Consider the following 18,691-nt stretch of genomic DNA (forward strand, 5'->3'; position numbering starts at 1 on the left):
AAAAACCTGCATGAATCACAAATAACCTCAGCTCTTCGCACAGGAATGTCGTAGAGACATGCAACCGCCACTCACGCGTCCATCTGCTCGAGCTCTACGAAAACCTGTCCAACTAATTTCAGCTATCTTCAATCTAGGGGGCGCAATAACCTGAAATATGCAAACCCTTTAAAGATTATCTCCTCCGAAACCGTACAATATTCCGTCGTCATATTTGGACAGATTATAGTGAATATCCAGCCAAACAAAAGTTAGAAAAAGAAAAAGGCTATCTTGTCGAGTTTTTGTTTTATAAGCTGTCAAAGTTTGTCTTCACCAGAAACCATGTTTCGCTTAATTTGACCCCCTAAAAGTGCATGTATTTTGCTGAAATTTGGTACACAGGTCCGGTCTGCTGAAAATTTCAATATTCTGAAAACAAATTCTGGAAAAACTCTATAGCGCCACCTAGGGACACAAAAAAACTGCGTAAATCACATCTGGCCTGAGCTCTTCGCACAGGACAGTCGTAGAGATATGCAACCACCATTCACGCGTTCGTCTCCTCGCCCTCTGTGACAACCTGTCCAACTGATTTGAGTTATCCTCAATCTGGGGGGCGCTATCACTCAAAATATGAAACCCTTTAAAGATTATCTCCTCCAAAACCGTACAATATTCTGGCTTCATATTTGGACAGATTATAGTGAATATCCAGCCAAACAAAAGTTATCAAAAGGAAAATGCTAACTTGTCTAGTTTTTCTTTTATAAGCTAACAAAATTTGTCTTCACCTGAAACCATGTTTCGCTTCAATTTCAACCACTAAACCTTCATGGATTTTGCTCAAATTTGGCACGCAGATGCAGTCTTCTGAAAATTTCAATATTCTGAAAAAAAATCTGGAAAAACTTCATAGCGCCACCTCGGGACATAAAAATCACAAATGACCTTAGCTCTTCACACAGGAATGTTGTACAGACATGCAACCACCACTCACGCATTCATCTGCTCAAGCTCTACGAAAACCTGTCGATGGATTTGAGCTATCTTCAACCTAGGGGGCGCTATACACCAAAATATTTAAACCCTTTAAACATTATCTCCTCCTAAACCGTACAATACTCCCACAGAGGAACTCCTGTCGCTTTCATCTTCAGTCACGGACGGCACTTGATTGCCAACCGTGCGGGGGACAGGCGAGGTCCCGCCCAATGCTGCTTGCAGCTTTAATTATTAGGGTCCGAGCACCGAGGGTGCCGAGGACAGGCGGTGCAAGGGCACCGACTGTCCAAGGCACCAGCGGTGCCTAGGACCCTATTGGAACCTTACGGTTTTTTCTTTTTCCTTATTATTATTATTCTGCCAAAACAACTACATTTTTCAAGGCCTGAACATGCTCGAAAAGTCATGAAAATTTGTACACACTGGCGAAGAATTTCGTATTTTTTAGGGCATGTGGAGGTGTGTGCAAAATGGCTCCATAGCGCCCCCTACAGAATTTTAAAAAGTGGTATGAGGCCAACTCAGAGGGAATTTGGTCTAGACCTACAAAATTTGGGAGGCATATGCAGCACATCAGGAAACACAAAAAAGTCAATCACAGCCATGCTCTACACCCAACAGGAAGTGCGCCATCATGCGTTAACTGTACAAAATCTATGATGAACTCCTCCTAGGGGGAAAGTCTTTGCGATCTGAAATTTTGCCAGTACATACAGCAGGCCTTCCGGAGAAAAAGTTATTAAAATCTTCCTCCATAGTTAAAGGGTGTGGTCGTGGCGGCCTGTCGAAATTTGATCCTTCGCCATGAAACAGGAAATGCTGTGTAACTCTCCTGAACATGCTCCAATCTGAATGAAACTTTACATGTGTGATCACAGACCTGCCTCGATGACATCCATATAGCAAGATTGATTCACAGTCACAGCGCCACCTTGTGATATCAAGAATTTGACATTTGTTAGACTTTCATGTACTATTCTTAGCCTGTTGCTCAGATTCATTTCAGATGTGGTGACATAAGCCTGAACACATTGATGATGAATCCCATAAAAAATGGTGACGTGTCATAAAAAGGCATGTCTGTGGCGGGACGGGAAAGTATGATGATTTGCCATGAAAATTGAAGTGTTCATATTTCAGCTGCAAAGGATCCTATCTGCCCCAAACTTCATGTGCTGGACACCAGAACCAGTTTGAGGACATCCACACTGAAAAATTTAGAAAAAGTCATAGCGCCACCTATTGGTAACAAGCAGTTTAGAAATTACATTTGCGTGCATGATTGCTCCAAACTTTGTCATATCCTTCTGGAAAGTGGTCAGCTCAGTCTTCACCCCCTGACAATGCCAAAGTGTGAAGATTTTAGCATTTGATAAAATGCTGTTGCCGTGGCAACGTGTTGTTGTTGTGACAAACAAAGTACTTTTTGACAGGCTTAGAATGTTCAACAGTTCACCAAAATTTACACACACATCACAGTCGTCTCAAGGAATAACACTGTATGCATCTCTACAGGGCATGTGCTATAGCGCCTCCTGCAGTATGTTTAACAAACAGCCCCGTGCAAAAAAAAAGTCTCTTGGAGTCATTCTCTAAATCCAACAGGAAGTCAGCCATTTTGAATTAAATTTGGTGGAAAAATTTTCTCTATTTTTTTAATTTTTGAGAGCGAACTCCTCCTAGGCGTTAACTCCCAGAGACCTCAAATTTTGCCAGAATATACAACACGATGTCATGATCAAAAGCTATTAAAAGATTCTTCCAGAGTCAAACGGTGTGGACATGGAAACATCAAGTGCTACCTAACTATCCTCTGCATGCTCCAATCTACATCAGACCTCACATGATTAAACACAGTCTTGTCCTGATCACATTTATAGGCCAAAATACATTCACAGCATGTGCCATAGCGCCCCCTACAGCATTTAAAAAATAGCCTCCACAGAGACGTTCACCTATGACTATGAAATTTGGCACGCACATGTAGCACGTCAGTGCACAGGAAGTCGGCCATTTTTAATTTAATGTCAGCTTTTTGGTGTTTTTTGTCATTTTCAACAATTCATTTCTCACAGGCAATAACTCCAAAACACCTGAAATTTAGCCAATATATAAAACACGCCTTCAGGTTGCATATTTGTGAAAATTGTTCACAAAACTCAAAGGGCGTGGCCATGGCAGCCAACTGAACTTTAATGTTACACCATGAAGCAGGACGGCTTATGTAAATCCCCTGTACATGCTGCAATCTGCCTCAAACTTTGTTTGATCAGTCTTGCCTGATGAGTTTCATAGACCAATATACAGTCACAGAGATAGCGCCACCTGCTGGATGGACAGAAAGTGCTGCATAAATAGCCTGTACATGCTCCAATCTGCCTGAAATTTGACCTATGTGCTCAGAATCCAGCCCTCGTGGTATTCATGGGCCTAAATACACTCTCAGTCACAGCACTGCCTGGTGGACATGCTTGGGGTCACCGGCCAGCAAGGATGCGAGGACCCATGCAACGCTGCTTGCAGCTTTAATTTGAATGTGTTATTAAAAATTGTGCCCAGGTATTTGTATTCATCCTCTTTCCTTCATCCCATGGATTGTCCTGACAGCTGTTGTAACCAGCTCCCTCTGCTTGCTGCAGAAGGTCATCACCATCTCTTTGTTTTGTTTTTTTTCATGTTTAGCTCCAGGGCAGATTTATCACATCACTCCACAAACTCATGGAGTGCTGAGCTGTAGTGGTGTGATGGGACTGAAAGCAAGGACGGGAAAACTGTGTCATCTGTCTACTGAGCCAGATGACAGTGTGGGTGGGTGGACTTGCGGTTATCAGTATTGAGGATGAAGAGCAGAGTTGAGAGGACGGAGCCCTGAGGGGAGCTGGTAGATGTAAAAGAGAGGACGGAGAGGGTGTTATTAGACAGCCCTTTCTGTGACATGTTAGTCAGAAAGTCTCTGATCCCCCACATTAGCGTCAACAGGTGGAAGTGGATGGGGAGCTCCACCGGGATGTTTAGCTGTAGAACGTTGAATGCTAGAACGCTGAATGCAGAGGAGAAGTCTGCAAACAGGAGTCTCACTGCGGTGTTGGGTTGTTCTATCCTCAGTTGTCCATGTAAGTTTTCAGTTACCTCCAAAAGAAACACAAACAATGGAGGATGCACTTGCAAAAGTTGAAATTATAAAATGATAAAACTGTGATAACTCTGGCTTCATTTTGCATGAAGCCAGAAATTATATTGGTAATCATTTCCAACTGGCACTGTCCTCGCTAACTTTCTGCTATGGTATGACCACTACTTTATGAAACCACATCTTAAGCATGTTCTTCTTTTCTTTCAAAAGTACCAAAAATAGTTATGTTCCAGAAACTTACAGTCCACAAATCTATCAAAATTTTTGAACATTTTAAATCTGCTTTCACAACAAAGAAACAGTAACTCTCTGTTGTTCAGCATAATAAAGAAATGAACAAGATATTCAGCAGGCAGCCAACCAGGGGTGAAAGTAGTTTGAAATTCTTGCCGGTACTATTATCAAAACCCTCATTTCGCTTTAACTTCATCCATTTTAAAATAGAAAAGTCAAAACACAAACGAATAAAAACGTATTAAAATTTACTGTAGGCCAGTGGAATATGTAGGAATTAAAAATACTTGAAAATATGGTAAACTTTTTGCTTTAATTGAAACACTAATAAACATTCAGAATACAAGACACTAAGAACAGACATAAGTTCATGAGCAAACACTCAAAATGGAACTAAACATCAAAACACTCTACCTAAAAGATTTTCCACAGAGGCCTAAAGTAGTTATCCTCCTCTGAGTGGTGGTGAGCCATACCGCTTGTTGTGTGAGCTGCTTTTCTTCCTTTGCCCATCAAGGTCTTCACATAAGGCATTGGGTCCCACTGCATGCATGGTGGTCTAACTGAGCTGACAAAGAGGAGGTTTGCAGCATTCTTTACTGTCAGTTTGCTCCTGTACTCAGTGATGATATTGTTCATGGTACTGAACCCCCGCTCACAATCTGCATTATTTGCTGACAACGTATGCCACAAGCAACTTCCTCAGCTTGTTAAGAATGCTTCTTCCTCCACTGGCCTTGTACTCAATGAATCCAAGGTGTGCCTCTTCTTCATTCAGATGTAGGACATGGCACAAAGCCCTCACCTCCGTTTCTCCATATCGAGAATTGTCATGGTCCCACTTGTCAGGGTTAAGAACGGTCATTTGATTGAGAAGCATATCGTAAGCCTCTCTTCTGTTGGCTGTGACACTGGCCTGTGCTCTGTTAGCTGTGGTTGTGAAGAGTCTGTTGTTCATACTCTCTGCCACTGCTTCACAAAACTGCAGAGTCAATGATGGGAGACTTGCCAATCTTTAACTTTTCACCTTTAAATTTCATCTCTTTCTCTGCCTGGCTAGCTTCAACTGCATGTTGCCCTGGGTATGAACTGAAACTTTCAATGCGTTTGACATAGATGGTCATGAACTCATGAGCTTTTGGAAGTGTGGTCTTCCTGTTCTGAAGAAACTCTGACAAGTTCTTCAGTTCAGTCAGGACATCTGCCATCAGTGCAAGACTTTTCAAGACGTTTACACAGCACATCTTTGACAGCAGACCTTTGAATTTAGCCCTCTCTCTGCTGTCCCTTGTCTCATCCTCTGATGCCTCACAAAAATGTTGTGCCAGTGCTGGATAAGAGTGCCACACTGCAGTGACTGCCCTGTAGGAAGAAGCAATCCAGCTAACACTCTTCCAATTCTTCTGAGCTGGATGTGTAAGTTGTGAGCACATTCACTTAACTCTTGCATGTTTTTTGGTGACTGGCTATACAGTGAATATAGGCTATCAAGGAATGCCTGGAAGTCTTCTGTTCCCCCAGCTGCCTCCAGTGCCTGGTCCACAGCCAGCTCCAATCTGTGATTAAGGCAGTGCCACAGAACAATGCCAGGAAAGTCATCCTGGAGCAGCTTTCCAACACCTGACTTCACTCCCAGCATCACACTGGCCCCATTGCTGCAAAATCCTATGAAAAGTTCCTGCAGCAATTCAGTGGAAGCCACTCTTGAAGAAGCAGTTCATAAGCTGTTCGTGGATATGAGCTGCAGACAGGTTACTAGCTCGATAAGGTCCAGTGGAAAAGCAATGGGCTCCGTCTCTCCATCAACACTGGCTTTTAAAAACACTATTAATGTTGACTTGTGCCCCACACTGGTTGACTCATCGGCTAGTACTGTGATTTTACACCTATTTTCGATAATCTTCCTCAGGAGTTCGTTCTTCATCTGTGAAGATACATGATCAATTATGTCAACACAGTTTTGCTGTGCAAAACACGACCTAAATCAGTTGAATTAGCTTGCTGCAGTTCAATCAGACTCTCAAAGTCGGTGAAGGGCTTTTTGTTTTTGGCCACATAATATGCTGTCCTGAATACCCTGGCAGTGGACTCAAATGCAGACTCCTCACTCGTGGCGTTTATGTTCAGAAGAATGTCTTTCTTTGCTGTTTGAAGAATCTTAATTGCTTCATTGTGTGCTTGGGAGTTTTGGTGCTCATGAATTTTTTTGCACAGTGATAAAAGCTGAACATCTCTTGAATTACCGTATGGGGTTATCTTTCCCTCAGCCCACTGGAAGGCAATACTGACACCACGGGATGCCATGACACCGAGATTCTTAATATCATGGCATGGCATTGTATGCCATGCTCATTATATCGATAATAGCCTTGATGCAGATTTATGATTAGTCAAATCAGATTACCAAACAAGGCTGTCACACTACAACTATTCACTCGTAGGGGCTAATCAGAGTCCCCAGATAAACCAACCTACATTTTCTCTACAATCTCACATTCATTCTGTTCCACTAACTAAGGATTGGTTCGAACCTGTAGATCAGCGGTCCCCCACCATTAGGCCGTGGACCAGTACAGAGCGTAAATCATTTGGTACCAGGTTGCACAAAGAGAATACTTTTTTTTTGTGCCTTTTTTTGTTTATTTCCGGCAGAGTATGCAGGGTATTTTGTTGTGAAAAATGTCTTCCTGTCACCTCCATCTGTGCTCGTTTTCCATACTTGACTGTCAGTTTTCATGCTTGGCCGGTAAATGAAGCAATCTAACCCCTGCCAGAACTAATAAAAAGTATACATCTCTTGAAAGCTTCTTTGAAAAGAAGGAGACTCGATGCTGAGACACAAGAAAAAGTAAATCGACACTGAGTAATAAAAAGTAGTCTTATCCGTTGTCAGTGTTGTTGACCTGATATTCATGGCAGTAAAGCATTGACATGCCTATGATATACAATAGGCTCTGCAGTGAGCCTGAACTTAATCATGAGATGTGCAGATTCCAACTGACTGGATGGAATCTGCTTATCAACATAGTACTGTTGTGAAGCGAGAAATAGACTAAAAAGCAAAAGCTGTACAGTGCTGTGAAAAAATAATTGCCCCCGTCCTGATGTGTTCTATTGTTGCACGTTTCTTACATTACATTACATTTAAATGTTCCACATCACCAAACTAATTTTAAATTTACATTCATTTAATATTAGAGATAATCCACAAAGCACAAAATGCAGTTTTAAAATGATGATTTATTAAACATTTATTAAAAATCTGCAGAAGTTTTGCAAGACTCGTGGCAGCAGGAATTGCAGTTAAACATTTGCAATAGCCTGTGATCAGTCTCTTGGATTTTGGCCCGCTCTTCTCTGCAGAATAATTTTAATTCGACCACAATACATGGCTGTTGAGTATGAACTGCCCTTTTAAGGTCTTGCCATAGTATTTCAGTTGAATTCGTTGAATTGAATTGAACCCAACAGCCAAATGAATTTGGTCATTTGGTAGATTGGTCGCTAAGGAGGCAATTACTTTTTCATATAGATAGACTTCCTTTTGCTGGCGCTTTTCTTCAATAAATGAAATAATTTAAAAACTGTTTTGTGTTTTCTTGGGTTATCATTGTCTTATATTAAAATTTTGATGATCTGACATATTTAAGTGTGACAAACATAGGCGGAAATCCCGGGAGGGACACAGGGGATGTGTCCCCTTCTTCCATAAAGTTGTCCCCCCCAAAAATCATTGTAAGCACACAAAAACAATTGAATAATAATATAGCAATGTTTAATAAAAGCACAACGCAAGGGCTGCAAATTATAAACGTAAAACATTTTATTTTTTAATTGTTGAAAGATTATGACCCCCCCATTCCTCAAGTGGTTTAGTCCACATGTTGTTTCCAGGAGAAGGGTAAGTCTGAGGAGCCGGAATAGCTTCACGAATACGGCCGCACGAATACGGCCACACACACTATTGGGTTTCCAGTGTGCTGGGCTACCGGCAGCTTCATGTGTCAACAGCACGCAATGATCTTTCAAAGGATGAGAAATTATGCTAATGTGTAAATGTTTTGGTTTTTTTAAAATCACGACACCGGTAAGAAAATAGCCTAGCTCAGGGATGTCAAACTCATTCCACAAAGGGCCGGCGTGGCTACAGGTTTTTGTTCCAACTAAGCAGCATCACACCAGACCTGACTCATTTAATCAGCCAATCTCAGTCTCCAGACAGGTGAGTGGTCAGACTGTGTGCTGTAGATATGTTGGAACTAAATGCTGTAGCCTAGAGCACACAGTCTGACCAATGACCTGTCTGGAGACTGAGATCGGTTGATTAAATGAGTCAGGTCTGGTGTGATGCTGCTTAGTTGGAACAAAAACCTGCAGCCACGCCGGCCCTTTGTGGAATGAGTTTGACATCCCTGGCCTAGCTTATGATCGTTAACAGGCTCAAACGAGTATGTAGAACAGTGGCAGTGACAGAGGTGACACAGAGAGACAGGGGAGGACAGAGAGGAAAATAGATGAGGGAAAAGAGGGGAGGAAATATAGACGACAGGATTTTCAAAAACGTCTGTCAGGATATTAATGTCAGATATAAGACCAATTTATATTTTACTGACATTACATTTGTTTCTATAGAGATATCCAGATTTTGAAGATTTTTATTATTTTTTGTAGGCTAGTATTAAGGCCAGTAGTTATTAGATTATTCTTGATGGTATTTCCTCTATAGTTTTGGAACTTATTTTGAGCTTCACTTTCTTGTAAAGCTACTTTGATGGACTTAAGTGAAAATTAGAGCAGGGTGCAAAGAAATTCTGTTAGATGTGGTCATAAAAGTGTATCATTTCCACCTTCCACCTAATAACATTGTTGATTTTGCTGGTTGAACATAGAAAAACCTGTATGTAGGTAGAATATACACTAAGACAGAACAATGCTATTATTACTTTTAATAACATGCTGAGGGCTCAACCCTGCAAGGCAAGTTCCAAAGGAGCAGGAGAGAGAGAGGGAGAGAACAATTTTTTTCATGTCCCCCTCCAGGAATTACTCTCAGAAATTTTACTGTTTATTGTCTCCCCCAAAAATGAAATGGGATTTTCGCCCTTGGTGACAAATATGCAAAAATAGAAGATATTTGTAGGGCGCCAGTATTTTTTCACAGCACTGTAGATGACTGACAAGAGTATGTGTAAACAATTCTGTGTCTTTGGTGGCTTGTCTAAACTAACAAGGCAACTCATTAATTTTTCCACAGGTAGCCTGATCCTATTTTAGTCAAAGTTTAGTTGCTGCATTTTCCCAATTCATGCACATTGTTACAGATGCCAGCTACAATGTTGCAGACATTTGCACTTTTGTCAGACAAATAGGGCTACTCGGTAAGAATAAAGATTATAGTGGTAAAGTACAGATGACACTATATTTTTATATAACTCGATGTGTATTCAGTGTTGTTGCTTGTGTTTTTTCTCCATGTCAAAAATACACAACTGTATTGAGAAGCTCTCCAGCCTAAAAGAATGTATGATGGCAGATATATAGCTGATGTATATGTGAGTGAGTGAGGTGAAATCACCCGCTGGATGAGGTGCTGGCCACCGATCGTCTGAGGCTGACAGGCTGGTTGACAGACTGGTTGAGGTCATAGGCCAGATGACCCTGGATCTCCCCCACTGAGAAACCAGGTCCTACTCCTGTTACTACTGGAGCTACACAGGGAGAACACACACTGTTTATGACTTACATACTGAGAACTGAATACCGGCGATCAATACTTCATTCAGCCAGTTCAACGTAAAATGTCACATAATACGTAATGCTTATGTATTATATGACATCCCAGCTAGCTGGGTTGAAGCGACTAAATCTTTTTTTTTTCATTTTGTAAAAGCAAACACAATTTCATACATGTATGACTGCAGGGGAAATTGTGTTTACAAGTTCAGAGCAGCAGAGAAACAACAGATAATACCTGACAAGATCACACGAAAATTCTGCTATGGTCTACTAGCAAATACATGAGATGAGATGAGATGAGATGAGATGAGATGATCGATCCATCCATCCATCCATCCTCTTCCTCTTATTCAGGGTTGGGTCATGGAGGCAGCAGATGAAGCAGGTCATCTCAGATGTTTCTGCCCCAAACAATACTTTCAAGTTCTTCCCGGGGGATCCTGAGGCGTTCCCATACCAGACGACGATGTCATCGTCCATTTTCCCATGACATGTGAATAAGATCCAGAGATATTTAAACTCCTTTGCTTGAGGAAGCAACTCTCGTCCAAATTGAAGACAGCAATCCACCGGTTTCCGGCAAAGAACCGTGGCCTCAGACTTGTAGTTTCCGCATAACAATCGCTTCACACTAAGCTGCAAATCACTTAAATGCATGCTCAAGGTCATGGCCTGATGAAGCCAACAGTATTACGCCATCTGCAAAAAGTAGACACGCAATCCTGAGGTCCCCAAACCAGACACCCTCCTCAGCCCAGCTGCGCCTTGAGATCCTGTCCATGAACAATACAAACACAGTGGGAGACAAGTGACAGCCCTCATGCAGTCCAACACCCACAGGAAACATGACTTTGCATCAAGAATGTGACCGCAGCTCTCACTTTGGTTGTACAGGAACCAAAGTGCTCGTATTAGCGAGCTCAGTAGTCCAAACTCCCGCAGTACACCCCACAGAAACCCTAAGGGGACACGGTCGTATGCCTTTTCCAGATCCACAAAGCACATGTGGACTAGCTGGTCGAACTCCAATGACCCCTTCAGCAACTCTGCAAGGGTAAAACGTTGGTCCACTGTTCTATCAGGACAGAATATGCATAGATCCTCCTGGATCCAAGGTTCAACAATCAGTCGGAGCCTTCCTTCCAGCACCCTAGAATAAACTTTCTCGGGAGGTTGAAAAGTGTGATGCCTTGATAATTGGAGCACACCCTCTAGTCCCCCTTTTAGAAAATGGGAACCAACACCCCAGTCTTCCATTCCACAGTCACTGTATCCAATGCCTGCGCAACATTAAATAGACATGTCAGCCAAGACAGTTCAACAGTGTCCAGAGCCTTCAGCATCATGGAGTGAATCTCATCCACACCTGGGGCTTTGCCACCAAGGAGTTTCTTAACAACTTTGGCAACCAGTACCATGGATATCGGTGAAAATTACCCCAAAGTCTTCAGGCTCTGTCTCTTCAAAAGAGTGTGTGTTGAGGAATTTCTCAATGTGTTCCTTACACTGCCTGACAATGTCCCCAGTCCAGGTCAGCTGAGTTTATCAGGTCTGTCTGGCAGCCTAACACACCAAGTGGTGCATTAGGGTGAGAAAGTGATTTTATGCTGAGAAAGTCATGTTTCCAAAATTGGTTGGGTACAGAATGGTAGTCCTACAACATGACATGCATGAAGCCTAAATTCAATGGTAAAGCTGACTTACTTCTTGAGACTTGGACCAGCTCAGTAACACTGAAAACTCCTGATGTCACAAAACTCTCCTGGAACTCTGGACCATCTGCAGAAACACAACAGCATTTGCACACTGTTTGTGTGTGTTAGTGTGTGTGTGTGTGTGTGTGTGTGTGTGTGTGTGTGTGTTCTTGTACTTGCTACATGGTGAGGACCATTTAACTATCAAAGTGAGGACATTTTTACAAAGTGAGGACATTCTGGCCGGTCCTCACTTTGAAACAGCCATGTTTGAGGGTGAAGACTTGTTTTTAGAGAACAGGTATGAATTGAGGTTTGGTTACGGTTAGGGTAAGGATTAAGTTTAGGAAATCAGTTGTGATGGTTAAAGTTAGAGTAAGGCTCTAGGAAATGCATTACGCCTATGGATGTCCTCACTAAGATAGAAGTACAAACATGTGTGTGTGTGTGTGTGTGTGTGTGTGGAGAAGCGGCAATTAGTTGATGTTAACAAAAACAGATTCAGTCTGAACCTATATAATTAGAAATGTGTTCAGTTAATGTGAGAAATGGCATGCTGTGGATATAAAAAAATATCATTGCCTTGGTAATCCATGCTTCTAGTTGCACTTGTCTGCTTTCATCTTTATTTCATTTTTTTTTCAGTGTGTGTTTTCCGGATTTTGCATTGTATAATATTTTGATCATGCTAAGAGTCTCCAACACAGTTGTTCTAAGACAAAACCAGTGCACCAATTATTATAGCTTGCGGTACTCATCAAATACCCAGCTTTTTCATGATTTTATTTTATTGTAGTCTTTGGTATCAAAGAATACACTATTGTCACAAGGCCGTGGTATGGGCATGTATGTCTGGTATGTCACTTTGCTGCACATTTTCTTCATCACAATCCCCATCTTCCAATGCTGTAAATATCCTTGCAGACTTGCTGTTGTTTTTTTACTACAGATGATAGGTTATATCATGTATCGCATCAAACTGAGTTAATAGACTGTTTATGTATTAGGCATTTATTGTATTTGCTCATATTACATGAAAAAATAAATATCTTATACACAGAAAATATTTTAACGTTATGCATGTGTATGTGTATCTTATGGAATAACTAAAGTAACAAAGTGCATCTTCCTATGTAAACAAGTGGCAGAAAAACTGAACAGTTCACTGAAATGAAAAGTTTATATACCCATGGTGGGAGTTCGACTGTCCTCCTGATCAGAACCCATTCCGGTACGACTGGGACTGCTGCTGTCCTCTGTCTCTGGAGACAGGAAGAAAGGGAGAAAACAGAACAATTCTATTTTCAGCTTATGGAGCAACTTACAAGATTGCCTAGGATTAACCAACTGTCTCACATCCATTATAGCTTCTTTGAAATAGTTCTGATGTTGGATCATCTCTGCCATGTATACCTGCTTCACTGGCAGCATCTCTGAATAAAATTCAAGAACAATGACAGTCACCTGGAGACACTTGTAAAATCCCTTGCCAAGACAAAAGACTAATTTAGTTTCTTTACATTTTTTTTATTCCACCATGTGTTTCAGCTATGTGGCAAACAATTGATTTTAGCGTGGAGCAATCTGGATTCTGATATTTACTGTTTTATCATCCTTTTTTCTTTTGCCTGTCTTTCTCTATATTCAAGGGTCGTTGTCTCATATCAATCCATCTATCCATAATTATTTAAAGTATTAAAAAGTACAGTCTCAACCACATAGTTTTCATATTAGTCTATAACAAAAAAAATATTAGTATAAAGGAATCGCCAGCATCACTTCTTACTACAGATGAGTAACATAGTTTATTCTTAATATCATGATTTACCTCATTGAACCTGAAGTACACTGTACCTCAAAATACAAATGAAAGATGACATGGAAAAAAAAAACATTCAGGTGTGTTTGGGACATACCTCTCTCTTGCACATAGAAAGCGAGGTAGAGGTCGAGCTCTTTGACAGAGACAGAGATATGTCGAGGCTGGACACAGAGGACTGGATTGGAGCACTGGCCTCCTTTCACCAGCCGCTCTCCATCTGTGCTTTCCAGTGGGATCCCTTTAAAAAGGATAACCATCACCAGGTCCAGTCTCCATACCTCAGAAAAGATCAAACATAACCATTGTTGACTAAAACAATATACAGTAAGTCTCACTGAAGTCAAAGGTATATACAAATTAGGGCTGGGACTTTAATGCATTAATTTCGATTAATTAACAACATAAACAATGCATTAAATAAATTAACGCAATTAATCGCATCTTTCTTAGTTCCCTAATTTGCACACTCGTAACACTGATGAACACTCCAGCCAAGTAGGTGGCGGTAATGAACCTAAGGTCTGTCTGCAGCATATGGTCTATGGTCTGCAGTGAAGAAGATAATACAGGAGTGACATCGGTGCACAAGGAGGTTTGGTAAACAGTGAAGGAAGATGAGACTCATTGCACTTGTTGGGAGTAAAGTTTCTTTTAAAAATCTTCCTGATGTCCACTTGGATAAAAGCGTGGTTGTGGGCAAATTGTGCAACAAAGAGTTTTCTGATCACCGCAGCACTTCAAGCCAACGGCATCACTTCAGTGTAAAGCATGTTGCTGTTAGCACCAGAGCTAACGTTAGCTACAACGGTCCTGCTAATGGCTAATGGTGTAATCATCCCATAACAGACCACTTTAGAAGACATTGAAAGTGCTTTAGTTTACAAAAAGTTGTACAATTTTGAATTTGAATCTGTGGATTTTCAACTTTTTGAAGGTCCTCGAACTACTTATGCTTTTGTTATAGCCATACAATGGGAAAACCGTAGTAAATCCAGGCCTTAAATAATCAAAATCACTTTTTTATATATATATATATCCCATTTTAAAATTGTATTAATTTTATAAATTTTAAATTATAAACACTTGGGGGGTCACGTGATGGTGGCGAGGTGATCACAGCATATTGGCCAGAGCTCCACGCCACTTGGCTATGTAAATTCATTATCCTTTTTTCAGCCATGCTTGGGAGTTATTTTTGTTTTGACTGTCGCATGTTATGTCCTTAGAATGCTTTTGGCCGCAGTCCTTCGATAATATGGGAAGAACCCGTGTGAATAAAGACAATAAGGACACGCTCTCTGAACCCGAAGAGGGGTCTCAAGATTGTGACCAGGCCAAGTCTGACATCTCCAACGGACTAGACCCAGCTCTCACTAAGGCTCTCAGCCTCATGACAGCTAACATTATAAAGGTGATTGATGAAAAACTTAGCCCTCTGGCTGTAACTATTAACAAGCATGCTGCAGCGCTCCAGTCTGCCGGTAACCGGCTCAACGAAGCAGAGACTAGGCTGCTAGCTGCCGAAAATACTGCCTCCGTACATGAGCCCTGGATCACTGAGCTGGAGAAGCAGGTCAGTGCTCTGACAGTGAGCTTAGACATGGCGGAGAACTACAAAAGACGTTTAAATATTTGAGTCGTCAGCCTGGCGGAAGACACAGAGAAGGGGCAACAGGCAGATTTCTTTGAGACGTGGCTGCCCCATGTCCTCAAGCTGACCACCAAAGACGGGTGTATTAAGCTCGAAAGAGCCCACTGTTCCCTCGCACCTAAACCAGAACCGAACAAATGCCTGAGATCGCTGCTGCTGCGGTTCCACACATTTCGAGACAAACAGAGGTGATGGAAGCAGCGCGCAGAGCCAGTCAAGACAGCAGCTTAATCTACAACGGATTAAGGGTGTCATTCTTCAGTGATTTCTTTTCGGCAGTGATGAAGAGACGGAAGGCGTATCTTTTCCTTTCGGCTTTTCCCTTCAGGGGTCACCACAGCGAATCAATTGCCTCCATCTAACCCTGTCTTCTGCATCCTCTTCTCTCACACCAACTACCTTCATGTCCTCTTTAACCACATCCATAAACCTCCTCTTTGGTTTTCCTCTAGGCCACCTGCCTGGCAGTGGGAAACTCAGCATCCTTCTACCAATATAGCACTTTCTCTCCCCTGGACATGTCGAACCATCTCAGTCTGGCCTCTCTGACTTTATCTCCAAAGCCTCTAACATGTGCTGTCGCTCTGATGTACTCATTCCTGATCCTATCCATCCTGATCACTCCCAAAGAGAACCTCAGCATCTTCAGTTCTGCTACCTCCAGCTCTGCCTCCTGTCTTTTCCTCAGTCCCACTGTCTCCAGACCAAACAACATGGCTGGTCTCACCACAGTTTTGTAAACCTTTCCTTTCATTTTAGCTGAAACTCTTCTATCACACATCACACCTGACACTTTTCTCCAGCCGTTCCAGCCTGCCTGTACACGCTTCTTCACCTCTTTTCCACACTCTCCATTGCTCTGGACTGTTGACCCTAAGTACTTAAAATCCTCCACCTTCTTGATCTCTTCTCCCTGTAACCTCACTCTTCCACTTGGGTCCCTCTCATTCACACACAGATACTCCGTCTTGCTGCGGCTAACCTTCATTCCTCTCCTTTCCAGGGCAAACCTCCATGCCTCTAGCTTCTCCTCCACCTGTTCCCTGCTCTCACTACAGATCACAATGTCATCTGCAAACATCATAGTCCATGGAGACTCCTGTCTAACGTCGTCTGTTATCCTGTCCATCACCATAGCAAACAAGAAGCGGCTCAGAGCTGATCCCTGATGTCGTCCCACCTCCACCTTGAACTCCTCTGTCACACCTACAGCACACCTCACCACTGTCTTACAGTCTTCATACATGTCCTGCACCACTCTAACATACTTCTCTGCCACTCCAGACTTCCTCACACAAAACCACAGTTCCTCTCTGGGCACCCTGTCATAGGCTTTCTCCAGATCTGCAAAGACACAATGCAGCTCCTTCTGACCTTCTCTGTACTTCTCTATCAACATCCTCAAAGCAAATATTGCATCTGTTGTACTCTTTCTTGGCATGAAACCATACTGCTGTTCACAGATGTTCACCTCTGCCCTTAGTCTAACTTCAACTACTCTTTCCCATACCTTCATCGTGTGGCTCATCAGCTTTATTCCGCTGTAGTTGCCACAACTCTGTACATCTCCCTTGTTCTTAAAGATGAGCACCAGCACACTTCTCTTCCATTCCTCAGCCATCTTCTCACTATCTAAGATCCTGTTGAACAACCCAGTCAGAAACTCTACTGCTACCTCTCCGAGACACTTCCATACCTCCACAGGTACCGGGCTTTGCAAAAATTCTGTTACACTCGGTTTCGTGATCTTTAGAGACGTTTACAGGTCGGAGTGAAAAATTCCATTCAATAAACTGAAAGTTCTACCTTATAGGCAGGTGTCCTTAATACAAATTTTTTCTCCAGTGAAGTTGTATCAAGATGGAAGTCAAAAGACATAAGATGTCTGCTCTCCTTTGTGCTGAACATCAGCCGGATGACCGTCCACAGAGTTGCGGAGAGGCTAAAGAATGGTGAAGATCTTTCAGGTCTTCACCATTCTTGAAAGATCACTGAAAGATCTTCACCGTCCTTGAGCCTCTCCACGACTCTGTGGACGGTCATCCGGCTACTTCCGGCAACTTCCATCTTGATACAACTTCACCGGAGAAAAAAATTGTATTAAGGACACCTGCCTATAAGGTAGAACTTTCAGTTTATTTAATGGAATTTTTCACTCCGACATGTAAACGTCTCTAAAGATCATGAAACCGTGTAACAGAACTTTTGCAAAGCCCGGTACATCATCAGGACCAAGTGCCTTTCCACTCTTCATCCTCTTCAATGCCCTCCTGACTTCATCCTTACTAATCTTTGCTACTTCCTGGTCCACAACAGTCACCTCTTCTACTCTTCGTTCTCTCTCATTTTCCTCATTCATCAACTCTTCAAAGTACTCTTTCCATCTTCCCATCACACTATTGGCACCTGTCAACACACTTCCATCCTTATCCTTTATCACCCTAACCTGCTGCACGTCCTTCCCATCTCTGTCTCTCTGCCTTGCCAACCTATACAGATCAGTCTCTCCCTCCTTACTGTCCAACCTAGCATACAAGTCATCGTAAGCCCCTTGTTTGGCCTTTGCCACCTCTACTTTCACCTTACGCTGCATCTCCCTGTACTCCTGTCTACTCTCTTCAGTCCTCTCAGTGTCCCACTTCTTCTTAGCTAACCTCTTTCTCTGGATCTACTCATCCACCACCTCATTCCACCACCAAGTCTCCTTATCTCCTTTCCTACCAGATGACACACCAAGTACTCTCCGACCTGTCTCCCTGATCACATTTGCTGTAGTTGTCCAGTCATCTGGAAGCACCTCCTGACCATCCAAAGCCTGTCTCAACTCTTTCCTGAAAGTCATACAACACTCTTCCTTTTTCAGCTTCCACCATTTGGTCCTCTGCTCTGCCTTTGCCCTCTTCATCTTCTTCACCACCAGGGTCATCCTACACACCACCATCCTATGCTGTCTGGCTACACTCTCACCTACCACTACTTTGCAGTCACTGATCTCCTTCAGATTACACCATCTACACAAGATGTAGTCTACCTTTGTGCTCCTACCTCCACTCTTATAGGTCACCCTATGTTCCTGTCTCTTCTGAAAGAAAGTATTCACTACAGCCATTTCCATCCTTTTTGCAAAGTCAACCACCATCTGTCCTTCTGCGTTCCTCTCCTGGATACCAAACCTGCCCATGACCTCCTCATCATCTCTGTTTCCTGTACCAACATGTCCATTGAAGTCTGTACCAATGACAACTCTCTCACTTCTAGGGATGCTCCGCAAGGCGTATGATGCGGTGAAACAGCGGCTGCAGGAGCGTGGGACACCTTATGCCATGCTATTCCCCGTTACTCTTCAGGTGACCCACGGAGACTTCAAAAAGACATCTGCCAACTCAGGGAAAGTGCAAGATTACATAGACTCCCTGCATGCATGATACCACACCACG

General features: G+C 42.5%; 1 protein-coding gene across 15 annotated transcripts in view; it reads right to left on the reverse strand.

The window, feature by feature from the left end:
• nfic (nuclear factor I/C) overlaps positions 1–18,691 on the reverse strand; it is a 185,846-nt gene that overhangs the window by 94,302 nt on the left and 72,853 nt on the right. For 10 of the 15 annotated variants that reach the window (XR_007941417.1, XM_051947302.1, XM_051947303.1 and 7 more), the window contains exons 4-7: positions 13,698–13,881; positions 12,969–13,043; positions 11,792–11,866; positions 9,927–10,059 (exon numbers count right to left, since the gene is read on the reverse strand). Coding sequence is in view for 13 of the 15 variants with exons in the window: in XM_051947302.1 (XP_051803262.1) it covers positions 9,927–10,059; positions 11,792–11,866; positions 12,969–13,043; positions 13,698–13,881 (467 nt within the window). In the remaining 2 variants the exon portion in view is untranslated. The remainder of the gene's footprint in view (positions 1–9,926; positions 10,060–11,791; positions 11,867–12,968; positions 13,044–13,697; positions 13,882–18,691) is intronic. The other 5 variants (XR_007941418.1, XM_051947307.1, XM_051947313.1 and 2 more) reach the window with 1 other exon arrangement.

The sequence above is a fragment of the Acanthochromis polyacanthus genome, chromosome 4 (assembly GCF_021347895.1).
Source record: "Acanthochromis polyacanthus isolate Apoly-LR-REF ecotype Palm Island chromosome 4, KAUST_Apoly_ChrSc, whole genome shotgun sequence".
Taxonomy (NCBI): domain Eukaryota; kingdom Metazoa; phylum Chordata; class Actinopteri; family Pomacentridae; genus Acanthochromis; species Acanthochromis polyacanthus.